General features: G+C 37.2%; 1 protein-coding gene across 1 annotated transcript in view; it reads right to left on the bottom strand.

Annotated features, from left to right (window-relative positions):
• LOC138743031 (transient receptor potential cation channel subfamily V member 6-like) overlaps window positions 1-15,092 on the bottom strand; it is a 30,351-nt gene that overhangs the window by 2,809 nt on the left and 12,450 nt on the right. Inside the window, exons 8-14 of the mRNA XM_069897872.1 lie at window positions 13,968-14,114; window positions 12,960-13,166; window positions 11,570-11,656; window positions 11,407-11,483; window positions 9,206-9,371; window positions 5,897-5,963; window positions 4,698-4,966 (exon numbers count right to left, since the gene is read on the bottom strand). Coding sequence (XP_069753973.1) covers window positions 4,698-4,966; window positions 5,897-5,963; window positions 9,206-9,371; window positions 11,407-11,483; window positions 11,570-11,656; window positions 12,960-13,166; window positions 13,968-14,114 — 1,020 coding nt within the window. The remainder of the gene's footprint in view (window positions 1-4,697; window positions 4,967-5,896; window positions 5,964-9,205; window positions 9,372-11,406; window positions 11,484-11,569; window positions 11,657-12,959; window positions 13,167-13,967; window positions 14,115-15,092) is intronic.

Below are 15,092 nucleotides of genomic sequence, written 5' to 3' on the forward strand. Positions count from 1 at the left end.
GGTAGGCTGTAACTAGTAAGGTGTCACAGGGATCCTTGCTTGGATTCCTACTATTGGGACCTCATCAAATTAATTAAGGGGATGGAGTAGAAATGTGATGGATATATCCAGAGATGCGAGTGAGTGTGCAAGAACATGACAGGTGGAGTGAAATGTACATGTGTAAGCATTCCAAAAGTAAAACATTGTGTTTATTTTGGTCTTTTTTATTTTTACTATTTCATGGGATAAGGAGGTTTCTGGAAATGTATTATCCAACCCTAATTCTTTTATTTGTTATCCATCCCAATTTGGAGAGTCACTTAAAGGTCAACCACTTTAGTGGATCAGGACTCATAAAAAGATCAGCCCTGACAAGCGTGGAATGTTTCTTCAAATGTGGTATGTTAATGAACCAAATGGGTGTCTACATCAATATCACCATGCTTTCATGATTACCGTTGTTGAGAATTGCTGTCCTTTTAATTCTAGATTTAGTTAATCGCTTGAATTTAAATTCCTTAGTGACCATTCACTCAGCTGCATGAAATGTTGGCTAGGCCACACTTTGGAGTATTATGTGGAGTTCTGATCACAATATGGAAAAGATGTGGAGGGTTTGGGAAGGGCGCAAGTTCACCAGGATTTGCCTGGATTGGAGCATCATGAATTACAAGAGAGAGGGTGGACAAACTTCAATTTTTTCCCCCCTCTGGTCTGTTGCTGAGTGGTAACCTGATAGAGGTATATACAATAATGAGAGGCATAGATAGGGTAGACAGAGTGTATTACCCCAGGTTGGAAATGTTAAGTATTGAGCACATATATTTAAAGTGAAAGGGGAACATTTAAAGGAGATTTGCAAGGACATGTATTTAAAAACACAGAGAATGGTCAGTGCCAGCAAGGTGGTAGAGGCAGATAAAATAGCAACTTTTAAGAGACATTTAGTCAGATACATAAACCAGTAGAAATAGAGGGATAAGGCAGAAATCATGGTTGCCATAGCCATAATGGACCAATGGGTCAATTCCCATGCAGTGGGATCTAAATTCAAGTTAGTGGTCATGTCTGCTATTTTCTACTGACTGCTAGTCCAGTAATGTTTGTGTTAGCCTGTTCATGAATATTTCTTTCTACAGGTAAATACAAGATTGGCACCAGAATGTTCAGCAGTGGGGGGGGGGGTTGCTAACAGGGACATACCTGTAAACCGAGGGGGGGGGAGGGTGCTGGCAGGGAACAACCTGTTGACCATGGAGGGAGGGGGGGGGTTTCCTACCTGTCATTAAAGCCATCAACCCCTCCAATATGTGGGATACGAGGATGCTCTCTTTATTGCATCTTTATTGCATTCATATTCATGAACAGGCTAACACAAACATTACTGGACTAGCAGTCAGTAGAAAATAGCAGACATGACCACTGACTTGAATTTAGATCCCACTGCATGGGAATTGACCCATTTGTCCATTATGGCTATGGCAACCATGATTTCTGCCTTATCCCTCTATTTCTACTGGCAGCTCGTCTCACACCCCCACCACTCTCTGAGTGAAGAAGCTCCCCTAAATGTTCCCCCTAAACCTTTCCCCTTTCACCCTAAAGCCATGTCCTCTCACATTTATCTCTCCTAATTTAAGTGGAAAAAAGCCTACTCAATTTACTCTGTACCCCTCATCATTTTAGTTTAATCTTTCCCTGTAACTCAAATCTTGAAGACCTGGCAACATTCTAGAAAATCTTCTCTGCACTTTTTCAATCTTACTGATACCTTCCTGAAGTTAGGTGACCAGAACTGCACACAATTCTCCAAATTTGCCTCACCAATGTCTTATACAACCTTACCATTATATCCCAACTCCTGTACACAACACATGGATTTATGAAGGCCAAGATGCCAGAAACTTTCTTTACAACCCTCTCTACCTGTGACGTCACTTTCAGGGAATTATGTATCTGCATTCCCAGATTCCTTTGTTCCTCCATACCCTCAGTTACTGTGTATGTCCTACCTTGGTTTGTCCTTCCAAAATACAATACCTCACACTTGTCTACATTAAATTCCACCTGCCATATTCTGGCCAATTTTTCCAGTTGGTCCAGATCCCTCTGCAAACTTTGAAAGCCTTCTTTACTGTCCACCACTCCTCTAATCTTGGTGTCACCACCAAACTTACTGATCCAATTGACAACATTATCATCCAGATCACTGAAACAGATGAGAAACAACAATGGTCCCAGGACCGATCCCTGAGCCACACCATTAATCACAGGCCTCCAGTCTGCGAAGCAATCATCCACTACGACTCTTTGTCTTCTCCCATTCAATCAATTTCAAATCCAGTTTACAACCTCACCATGGATACCTAGTGTCTGAATCTTCTAAATTAACCTCCCATCTCGTGAACCTCCATGCATAGATGAACACTCTGATCTTCTAGGGAATCAATTATGTCCCTTACTCTTTTTTTTTCTTTTAACAGGCATGTAGAAATCCTTTAGCTTTACCTTCACATTATCTGTCAAAGCAATGTCATGACTTTTTGCCTTCCTGATTTTTTTCTTCTAAAGTATTTTCTAACATTTTCTACACTCTTCTCATACATCATTTGCTCCTTGTTGCCTTTATCTGCTAAACACCTCTCTCTTCTTCTTAACCAGATTGCTAATATCCCTTGAAAACCAAGGTTCCCTACACCTGGTAACTTCGCCTTTAATCCTGACGAGAACATGCAAACTCTGCCCTCTCAAAATTTCACTTTTGAAGGCCTTCCACTTACTAGACACATCCTTGCCAGACAACAACTTATCTAAACCCACTCTTTCTGGATCCTTTCTCATTTCCACAAAATTGGAAATCTCACCTCGAGGACCAGACCTATCCTTATCCATAATTAACTTGAAACTAATGACATTATGGTCACTGGACCCAAAATATTCACCTACACATACATATGTTACCTGATCTGCCCGGTTCCCTAATAGGAGATCAAATGTTGAATCCTCTCTCATTGGTACCTCCAAATATTGATTTAGAAAACTTTCCTGAACACATTTCACAAATTCCAAGCCATCCAGTGCTTTTACAATATGAGAGTCATTAATCTTGGTGTCATTAATAATGGAAAATTAAAATCTCTTACCATTACAACTTTCTCTTTTTTAGAATCTCACCTCAAGGACCAGACCTATCTTTATCCATAATTAACTTGAAACTAATGACATTATGGTCACTGGACCCAAAATATTCACCTACACATACAAATGTTACCTGATCTGCCTGGTTCCCTAATAGGAGATCAAATGTTGAATCCTCTCTCATTGGTACCTCCAAATATTGATTTAGAAAACTTTCCTGAACACATTTCACAAATTCCAAGCCATCCAGTGCTTTTACAATATGAGAGTCATTAATCTTGGTGTCATTAATAATGGAAAATTAAAATCTCTTACCATTACAACTTTCTGTTTCTTACATCGATCTGTTATCTCTCTACAGATTTGCTCCTCCAATTCTCTCCGACTATTGGTCAGTCTAATATTACAACCCTATCAGTGTAGTCACACCTTTTCCATTCCTCAGCTCCTCCCATATGGTCTCTGTAGATGAGCCCTTTGGCTTGTCCTGTTTAAGCATAGCTGTGATATTTTCTCTGACTAGCAATGCCATTCCTCCCCCTTTCATCCCTCTCCCTCTATCACTTATGAAACAACAGAACCCCGAAACATTGAGCTGCTAGTCCTGCCCCTCCTGCAACCAAGTCTCACTAATAGCAATAATGTCATAATTCCACAGTCCAATCTTAAGATAGTCTGTATTTCCAAAAATACTCCTTGTATTGGAATAAATGCACCTGAGGACATTTCCATCACGTACAAATCTTTGATTTCTGTCTATTCGTGCAGTCCTCGCATGACCTTTATCCTCTTCCACCTCACCATCCAGTCTGACACTCTGGTTCCCGTCGCCCTACCAATCTAGTTTAAAACCCTCCGGAGCAGCACTAGCAAACCTACACACAAGCATGTTAGTCCCCCTCCAGTTCAGGTGGGGGACTACCATCGGAACAGGACCCACCTTCCCCGGAACAGAGCCCAATTGTCCAGAAGCATGAAGCCCTCCCTCCTGCACCATCTCTTTATTTAACTGCATTAACTTCCTATTTCTATCCTCATTGGCACATGGCATGGGTAGCACTTCTGAGATCGCAACCCTGAAGGACCTGTCCTTCAACTCTGCACCTTACTCCCTAAACTTTCTTTGCAGGACCTCCTCACCCTTCCTACCCACGTCATTGGTTCCTACATGGACCACAACATCTGACTGTTCACTCCTGAGAATTCAATCTGGGATATCGTGGACCCTGGCACCAGGGAGGCAACAGGCCATTTGGGATTCTCGATCTCTCCCACAGAACTCTTATCTGTTCCAATAACTATCAAATCCCCTATCCCTACTGCTCTCTTTTTTTCCCTCCTTCTTTTCTGAACAGAGAGTCCAGTCTCAGTGCCAGAAAGTTGACCACTACAACTTGTCCCTGGTAGGTCATCCCCACCAACCATGTCCAAAACGGAATATTGTTAAACTGCCAAATCCTACAGAGACAAGTGGTGTTAGGTCTCGTTATGTATTACTTAACTGCTCTGATTAATTAACTCTTGCCAACTGCTCTATTTTATTAGCTGGGTCTCAGAAACAACAAAAAAAAAATTACCTGCACTTTCCACAGCAGTTCTGTTTCTGGTACTACTCTCCAATATGTATCGTCCATCATGGCAATCAGTAAATTTAACAGCAGAAGATATACAAAGAGCATATACATTGCATAAGCGATGTATATATTGGTTGGTGTTGGTTTACGATAAGGAAGTGGAATATCCAACAATCCCATCATCAGTTCAAATGTGGTGCGCAATGTCATTGAAAAAGATTTAAAATATGGATAATCTGTCAAATCCAGAGTATGAAACAGAATATAAAAAGCTGTAAGAAAGAATGAAAGCATACGTTTTAATTTGATAAAATATAGAGATTTAAATTACAATATACATTCTTACGTCCTGGCTGACTAGTTTACTTTTAACTCTCAGCTTAATTTATTGATAAAAATGTTTACAGATGATGAACACAAAGTTGAAGTTTATAAATCTTCTATGCTACACATCACATGAGAAATAAAGCTGAGTCCAGCAGTATTTGGGGAGCACGGTTAGCAAAGAGGTTAGTGCAATGCTGTTACAGCGCCAGCGATCAGGACCAGGGTTCAAATCCCAGCCAGTCATTCTCCCCATATCCACATGGATTTTCCCTGGGGCCTCCGGTTTCCTCCCACCATTCAAAACATACCGGGGTTTGTAGGTCAATTGGGTGTAATTGGACGGCACAGGCTCATGGCCCAAAAGGGCCTGTTACTGTGCTTTATATCTAAATTTAAATTTTAAAATGAAATTTGTTAATAAATACTATACAGGTAGACCAGAAAATAAAATACATTTCAAAGTTCCTAAAGCACTGACAATAATAATTAATATCACATTCTATATACTGTAATGTTTTGAGAATCATATGACAGATTCTAAAAAATTAGTCCAAATATAAAAAAGAATATATTAAATTATAAAACTGAATTTATAAATAATGTCATGTAGTGAAATAGAAATATGAAAACATATTAATTTCACCTGCCATTCTGGCACTTACAGTGGCTGTACAGAGAAAATACCTATGAATTCCTGAAATCAGAGCCATTTTTCAAAGCATTTTAAAGAACAGAAGATTGACGAGGGAATAATTTCACATCTATCCTACTCTAAAGTTTCTAGATTTACTCTAGCAACAGGATAATCTTGCAAGGCGCAATTTTATCACAATTATTTCAAAACTAGCTACTTGTCTATTCAATGAACTACATACCAAAGGTAAATCCAATGATGCAGATAAATACCAAGCAGCACCAATGCATAAAATCTCCAAATATTAGCTGTGAGGAAATGAAAATCCATAAATGTGATGCTCAGGTATAATTATACAATGGTACAAATATAATTTTATGCTTCTCTCAGTATTTAAGATGATGTAATAGATAATGATAAAGGGTGAGTACGTTAACTGACTTTCAAGTACTTTATCCAAATTTCATAATTTTGTTTTACAACAGAATAAAACACTCAAAATTCCAAGTTCAAATTTAATTGCCAATGGTAACAACAAGTGAAACAGTCAGCCCTATCTTACATCTGATTTTCTGAGTAGCACGTCAACAGCCATTGTGTGATCATCATATTTTAAATCAAAAGGACACTTTAAGATGTGTCATCTCCCTAGAAAAATTAAACTTCATTTTGATTTGGAATTTTCAGTCTCTCCAACATAAAAGCAGCAGTGGGAATAGCAGCAGTGGGAATAGCCAACGGTTGCAGATACACTATTGGATTTTATTTCTTTTAATGTTAATCCTATTTTATGCAAAGAAGCAAATTAAAATTGTACCACAATAGGTCTGAAAAAATAGGTGATAGACTGTTTATTTTACTGTGATAGTTTCTCCCACTGGGGATCAATGAAATATTAGGTAAATTAATTATATTACCATACATTAAAAGGATTAATAGAACATTCCAAATTGATCTCATACGTTTTGGATTGGAAACTTAGTGTTTCAACAATAAATACATTAATTGAACATTTGGATGCTTTCTTGCAGAGAAATGTTACATCTGATTACTACTCAAGTTTGTGATATTTCAAAATTCTTCTGGCATTTAAGTTTATTTTTAGTGATAAAGGAAAGCATTGTTCTATGCCAGATGATTGCTTGAGCAAACTATGATCTTGCCTTGCTTTCATGTTTGACAGATGTTCTTAGACACCATAATTGTCCATGCTTGACAACTGATGGGATAATAAGACATTCTCACTTGTGTAAATTTTTAGATCTAACGTTGAAACAAGATTTTGCATTTCTTGCTAGGTAAATATAAATGACCCTGAGGCATTTTAAAATGAGCAAGTTCTCATAATGAATAGATACCTTCATAACTAATAGTATTGGCATATAGATCATCTTGTTAATAATTTTCTGTATGTGAAATAAAATTAATGTTTTATTTGTCATGAACAACAGTGACTGTGGTTGAGATTTATTTGATAGTTATAAAATGCTTTTGGCTATCCAGCTCTGCATTCAATCAAATCCACCTACTCCCAAGATCTACAAATCCCCAGTACTCTATTGATCTCCACATTGAATATACTCACAGCTAAATATTTGTGGTCCTTTAGGGTAGAGAATTCTAAAGATTTGTAGCACTTGCCAGAGAAGTACTTTCCCTTTGTCTCAGATTTCAATGGCCAATCCCTTGTTCTAATACCATGAAGCCTTCCATTTATGCATTCAAGACAAGGAGAATGCCGACCTTTCTACTAAACGTGATCTGTTCTCCTCTTCCTTGAGATCACACTTGTTGCATTTGCTTCAAAGGAAGCTTATTCTAAACCTTGCAAAAAAAAAGGCTAACAAACTAATTGCTTTCCAAATTGCTTTATCTGTTTATACGTTAGCTTTCATTTCATTATAAAATTTCACAAATCATGATCACTTTTCGTGCAAGGCACAAGAGACCAGGTCTAATTGCATTTGGAAAGGGAAGGGATGATTAGGGATAGTCAGGATAGCTTTGTGCATGGGAAATCTTGTCTGATGAATTTGAATGTTTGAAGGGGTGACTTAGAGGATTGACAAGGATAGGGCATCACATGCAAGACTTTTCACCAGGTGGATTGATCTTGAAGTTAAGACCTCATGAGATCATGGTGAGCTAACTAACTGGATAGAAATTGGCTTGGTGGAAGTCAGATGGTGGGAGTGGAGAGTTGTTTATAGATTGGAGGACTGTAACCAGTGGTGTGCTACAGAGATCTGTGTTGGGTCCAATATACTGACAAATTTGGATAAATACAAGTTCCCCTGCAACTTTCCAGTAATAAGGGATGCACAGTGCTGCTGCTGGTAAATCTGTTGCCTCAATGCACCAGACATCAGGTTCAATCCTGACTTCAGTTGATGTCTGAGTGGAGTTTGCGCAGTCTCCCCAGGACTTTGTGGGTTTTCTCCAATGCTCTGCTTTCCTCCCATACCCCAGGGAGGTTAATTGTCCCATTTAAATTGTCCCAGCATGTATATGAGTGGTAAATTCTGAGAGGAGTTGATGAGAATGTGGGAAGAATTTAAAAAAATGGGATTAATGTAAGATTTATACAAATGGGAGGCAGAAAATCTGCAGAAGCTCAGTGAGCCAAAAGGCCCAACACCACTCTATATGTCCCCATGATTCTATGAGTAAATCACAATGAATGAGAATCCACAGCCAGTTAATTTTCAATTGCAGAAGAGTGAATTGGCACTGTTGTCATTCTCCTGGACTTAATGAGAAAGCAGACCCACGAGAAAAATGTGAAAGCCTGCAGATACCGTGATTGAAGTAAAAACATAATGCTGGAGAAACTCAGCAGGTCATACAGTGTACTTTATAGAGCAAAGATAAAGATACCTAGCCAATGTTTTGGGCTTTAGCCCTTTATCAAGGTTTTTTAAAAAAGCAGACTCATGCCTGGTACATACTTGGATGGGACCACAACCAACTCCCACTGCTTGGGAAACATGATTAATCAGCATCGATAGTTCATATCCAAAGCAGAATCTTACTTGTGTTGGGAATACTATTAAAAAGGGAAAGATAGTGCCCAGATCGGTAATTAGGATTTACCTTACCTTTTTTTAAGAAAAAAAAAGATATTTTAGATTAAAGTGAACCAAATGGAATTATTTGTAGTGTCTCTACTCTGTATACCAGCCAGGCCAAATAATCAAATGGTATTTAATAATATGAATAGTGAGCCACCAATGAAGTGCTTGGAACCAAATGGAGACTACTGCAATAGGGAGATTTTTATGTCCATGCAAGCATCTGCCCTCACCCAAAGGTATATAATTGGTAAATTGGTAATGCCGAGAATCAATAATACTTAGAAGAAATGAAATAAGAAGGGGTCAGAGAAGGCAAATAGCACTGAGATAAAAGATCAGCCATGGTCTTTTTTAAATGGCAGAGCAGAAACGAAAGGTACATGCTCTGCTCTATTGTTTTTATCTCCATTATTTTTAAAGGAATTTCCAACCATTATGTTCTCAGTCTTGTTAATAATCAAAGACTATTTTCTTACCTTTTGAATCAAAATAGAAAATTTCCCAAATGTTTTAAAACCCCTGGCAAAATAGATGGTATTGCACCACCCAATGATCAGAGCAAAGGAGATTGGAACTGCTTCCCCGTCATCAGCACAAAGTCTCATGACAACTGCAGTAAGAATCAAAAGTGAATAACAGATCCTAGAACAATAAAAAATGTAATTAAGATCTGTTAAATGTTAAATGTGTACATATAACTGATCTACTAGTCCTGCCAGATACACCTTTAATAAAAATATGGAATTAGACAATATATCAAGAGACATAATGAAAAGGTTATTATTTTTCTGCATTCACTCATTCGTAGAAATTTCGAATGAATCAAAGGGTTGTGGAATAAATTTCATTCCAGTGCAAACTTGAAGGAGTAGTGCACTTCTGAAGATACTTGCACAGCAATTCAGATCAGGTCAGTTAAATTAATTGGAAGATGTAGCAGTGACCACGTATTCAACTCTTTATACATATATATATATTTAGGGTGCCATGATTAGCGTAGCGGTTAGTGCATGGGTGTTACAGGGCCAGTGACGAGTTCTCCCCGTGTCTGTGTGGGTTTCCTCTGGGTGCTCTGGTTTCCTCCAATCATTTAAAATACAATAGTACCGGTGTTAAAGTTAATTGGGGTATTTTGGTGGCATGGGCTCGTGGGCCAAAAGGGCCTGTTATTGTGCTGTCTAAAATTTTTTAATTAAAAGATTTGTAGTGATTAAAGATGTTATATAAATGCAGGTTATTTTAGTCTTTTCCCTGTTACTTGTACAATATCAAGCCATCTGGAGGGCCTTCCATTAAATGCATCAGCAGTTATGGTGGAGGGGTTATTAAGTGTGGGAAGTTATCACCATGGTGAAAAGGCAGGGTGGGTGGGTGGGGAGAGGTGGTGGTGCAGGGTAAAGGGTAAAAACAGAAATATAGAACTTGTAGTGTCCTGGTCCAGCACTGCACGACAATTATCTGGCTTTTGTGGGAGTATTCAATGTTGGCAGTTCCTGCAGAAAATGTGGTTTAATATCCCCTATTCTACAGGTGTGATTGTCATCATCAAAGCATCCAATCTATTTCCTGAATTGAATTGAAATTATTCAGAAATTGTCACCATGGCTGCATCAATTTTTGAAACTGTGATTTTTGATTTAATTTCTCAGCTCATGATTTGTCAGACGTCAAAACATTGCTTCCTTTACTCTGCCACATCTGTACTCTTTGGATAGGAAGTTGGCCAACAATTTATATCAATAATGAGAGTAAAGGCTCACAGAAAATCCAGCCTCAGTTTGGATCCAGATGTGGAATCCAGTATTTTTCCAGATTCTATTCAGTGTTCAACACCATTATCAAATTAAGAAATGTACCTAATTTTAAATTCCCTTTTCTGGAAAAGAATTTGTGGTCAATGAACATGATAATATAGTAGGCCTTTACACACATGCTATATAGTTACTGTCGATGTCGGTGCTGCGCAATTGCTCATCAAAAGGAGGTGTAACTAAGGTGCTTCTTCTGTACAATAGCCTACAGCTCACTCTTCAGTAAGGAGTAGTATCTGTGTAGCTTCCCATTCAGGGTCACGTGAAGCCATGGATTGCAGATGATGGATGATTTTTACAAGCAGATTCTACAAATTAGAATTCATGGTTTAAAACTAAAAATGCCCGACAGATGAATCTGCTGATCAATGGTCAGGGTTAGCTGTCCAGTATGGACACTGCAACTGAAGAAGGCAACGGGAAACCACTTCAGTATTTTTCCTTTGTATAATCATGAACTCAATATCTACTATGGTCTCAACTCAAAGATGGAGAACAGGGGAGGCGACAGAGACCGTGACGGATGGAGTGACTTGATCGCCCATGCCGAATGGCTAGGCACCTGAATGATATAGTTGCTGCAAGATTCAGTTCATATAGAGAAAATCTAATGCGCTGAGTACTCTGAATGGATTGCTTCTTGACAGTAACCTATACTTCAGTTCACTCGACCGGATCACTGATCCAGCAGTTTGGCATCAGGATCTTAAAGACATTAAGTCTCTTATTAAGATATTCAAGGATTTAGTCTGACAGGGTTGTGCATTCGAAAAAGTGAATGATCCTAATTAGTACTTTTTAAAACAGTATTTTCCCATAAGTCAATGCAAACAGGAAAGGGACTAAAAGAATGATAATGATCTTACATTAATAATGGAAAAGGTCCTCCAATGGATGTATTCCCAAAATAACTTTTCGGTCCTATCTTATGCAGGTAAGTCAGCTAAAACACAAATGATACATGCATTTAAAATACATTCTTTTAACCAATGGAAAGAAATGGAATTCTGCAATGGCTTCACAACGTACCTCACTGATGAGTATTACCAGAGCTCCAACAATAGTTACTAGTTCACCCAAAAGTCTCAGGTAGTCTTCCTTTGTTTGATAGGATTCCTAAAATGTAAACTTTTTTTAACAAATGATCATGGTTTATGAAAATATTTTCCATAATAATGTACAAACATAAAAGAGCAGCATGAATTGGAAATTGCATAACATAAATTTTAAGCCACAGAGAAACACAGTAGAAAAATGAATGACAATTTCAATTTAAAATGGAAACTCCACCACACTAAGTTCTCATATAATATACATTAACTGATGGTGTAACAAAAATATTTCGGTAATCTTCAGTTATAGTTTTAATTTGTTCACAGAAATATATTTGAATTAAAATACCATTTTCTCTTTATTTCATGTGCATTGTCAAGAGATCCTCCTTGCCTATTTAATATTTTTAGTCTCTTAAATTGTTTCCTGCAGGTTTTGAGTTTTGAGGCTATTATCATATTATCAATAAACGACAGTATCCATCTCATTACCACTTAATTCAGAGAGTCTATGTAGTGAGCAATACTTGCACTGTTTTGTTCACCACAAAGGCATAAGCAAAAGAAAAGGAAATAAGTTAAATTAAAAAAAACCTAGCTTAACCAATTAAAATAACTATAGCTCAAATCATGGACAAGATGAAGGTCAGGCAGTTAGTTGGGGTAATTAATGCTTCATCTTATGACCATGCAGTGGTCCCTGCAGTCAAATCGTGGATCAACTTGATTGTAAAACCACATTCAGAACACTTAACTGGACAAATGGAATCAAAAGTCACAATAGTGGATATAACTCCTGCAATTAGAAAAGAAAATGATCTGATCATCTTGATGACTGCCAAGTTCTTGAGAAGAAAATCTCTCACACACGTGCCTAAACCTTCACTGACATGTTTTTTTTATTTTTGCCTTATCAAGGATAGCAATTAGTTTAATTTATTTTTTGGTAATAAGCAGCCAATTAGTTATTAATTTTAAAATGCTTCAGTAAACATGACTGAGGCCTTCTTATGAAATAAGTGTGTGTGATAAATGAATTTTTTTATTCACTTCAATCTGTTCTTTTATTGAGCTAATCCTTTAGGTGTAATCAAGCATGCTTGTATATAAATCATTTTTATGGCAATCCTCTTGGTCCTTTTCATGTAAATTGCTAATACTAATTAGGCTTTTTCCAGTTCAGATGGAATATCTCATTCTATTTTTTTCTAACCAGATGTGCAGTTTTTGAATGTTTCATTAATTTAAAAGGTTTCATAATAATTTAACCAATATTTTTTCTGTATTGTACAGAAAAAGTGTTTACCAAGGCAGATAGTCTTAAAACACATTTGTTCTGGATATTGTTTGAACCATATGATACGTACTGCCAATGTCTTCTGTATTTTAATGACATATTCACCAAATTGACCAGGTGGGACTGGTTTCAATGGTCGGTACAAGCTTGAGATGGTGAAAACTGTAATGTAAAGACTATAGGAAACCATCCATATAAGGAAATATTTGTATGCAAATGAAATCCATTTCTGTTGCACTAATTCTTTCACTGGTTTAGCATCAATGAACTGATGAACCTGCAAAAAAGAAAGACAACAAACTGCTCACATCTATAAGGAAGATAAAATAAAATTCTCAGAGATTTCAAGGGCTTATCATGAATCACAAATGAAAGATTCATGTACCAGGAGTGACGCAGACCAGATGGCCAATTGTACCTTCACTACTTGTGATGGTTAAGTTGGATTCACACATAGATTGAAATCACATACCATAGGCGGCAGCACACTTTTGGAGAAAATGGAAGTGTCATCCATTATTTTTCATGACACTTATTCTAAAGGATCTTTGACCTTTTCTCACCCCATTGTCATGGTTGAATTGTTCAAATATTTAACTAGAAAAATCTGGTAATACATAAAGTCTAGGCTAGTGGAGTTTATACTTTTGTTAGGATATTTAATATAACTCAGGATTGAAGTAATCATCTTTAGTATACAAAATCGTATTTCTCTGTTGCGATTACAAGCGCTTAAACTATTTTTTTTCCAGAGTAGTTATTGCAAAGAAAGTGGTTGAGTAATTAAGAGTGATTGTTGAAATGCCTGTCACCAAATTTCTAGACGTTAAAAGTTTCGAGAGGTAACAACCAGCCTTAAAACATTTCAAAAATATTATTTTTATTATGTTCTGTGAAATAATTTTACATTTCTAATCTTTGGATGAGAAGCAAAAGCATTTTTAAGAATTTGGAGAAAGCTATGTCCAATCTACTGAAACAAGGAATTACTACCATTAAAGGAACAAACACTTTAAGAGTGAAAAATACTTGTTAAAGAAACTAGCATAAATTGCCAAAGAATAATTTCTTATGTTACCTTATTATTTCTGCTTTTTGTTATGATATCTAAAACTGATGTTTGATCACCCCACGTATCAATGTAGGTGAGGTCATAGGTATAGTAGGAAATTGTTCCCATGGTCCAGTATATTTTCTTCTGTTTTTGAACTAAATGGTTGAACATCTATAAATAAGATCAGTTAATGATAAACAAAGAGTATTACATTAAATAAATACTTCTAAAGAAATATTGGACTTAATCCTCCGTCAAATATGCCATTGAAGCATCAAAAACTATTGATCGTGAATGGCTGCCTAATCTGAATACAATGCAATTTACATTAAATATTAAAAAGTTCAGTGGCTATAGACATGCAGGTAATTATTCTGAATGTTATGTAACAGATGGCACCAAATGGCACAGCAATAGATAAATTGGATACAGAAAGGGTCCTCTTCCACTTTTGTAACTGAGGAAGGATCATTCTTAATTATATACAGGCAGTCACCGGGTTAAAAATGAATTCAGTTACCTCGGTCTATCTTTAATTCGAATTTGTATGCAAGTCTGAACAGGTACATACAGTCCTTATTTAGCATGTTAGTCAAATGTTTATCTTACACATAGTATATATTTAACCTTTATTAGCATATAAAAAACACTTCCCAAAACATCTTAAACATAATAATACAGTACTGTATGCAATAATAAACATAACTACATATGGTCATAAGATCATGATTAAAAGTTAACATTTACAGCAGAAGATGATGGAGAGATCACTCCCCCTTCGCTCCCTCCTCAGTAGTGCAATCACACCTTAAGGCCAGGCCGCCATTTTGGGGGGCGGAGTGGCGGCCCCAGGCTGAGCTGTGATGGGTCTGGAGGTGTCAAGATGGCACACCCTGCTGCTTCTTCTTCTCCCTCCTTCCCCTCCACTGGGCTGCTCATACCCTCATCCACCCGCTGTTTTGCCCAGGCCAAGTGCAGCATAGCCTAGAAGCGGATGTGTGTCACTGGCCACCTGACGATTGATCTTTCTCCAGCTTCTAACTCCTGCTATAGTCCAATGAGGGAAGCTGACTACCACTGAATTGAGCAACATATCTGTTTTACTCTAAATAATATACTATATTACTATAATATAACATTACTATATCA

The sequence above is a fragment of the Narcine bancroftii genome, chromosome 9 (assembly GCF_036971445.1).
Source record: "Narcine bancroftii isolate sNarBan1 chromosome 9, sNarBan1.hap1, whole genome shotgun sequence".
In the NCBI taxonomy this organism is placed as follows: Eukaryota; Metazoa; Chordata; class Chondrichthyes; order Torpediniformes; family Narcinidae; genus Narcine; species Narcine bancroftii.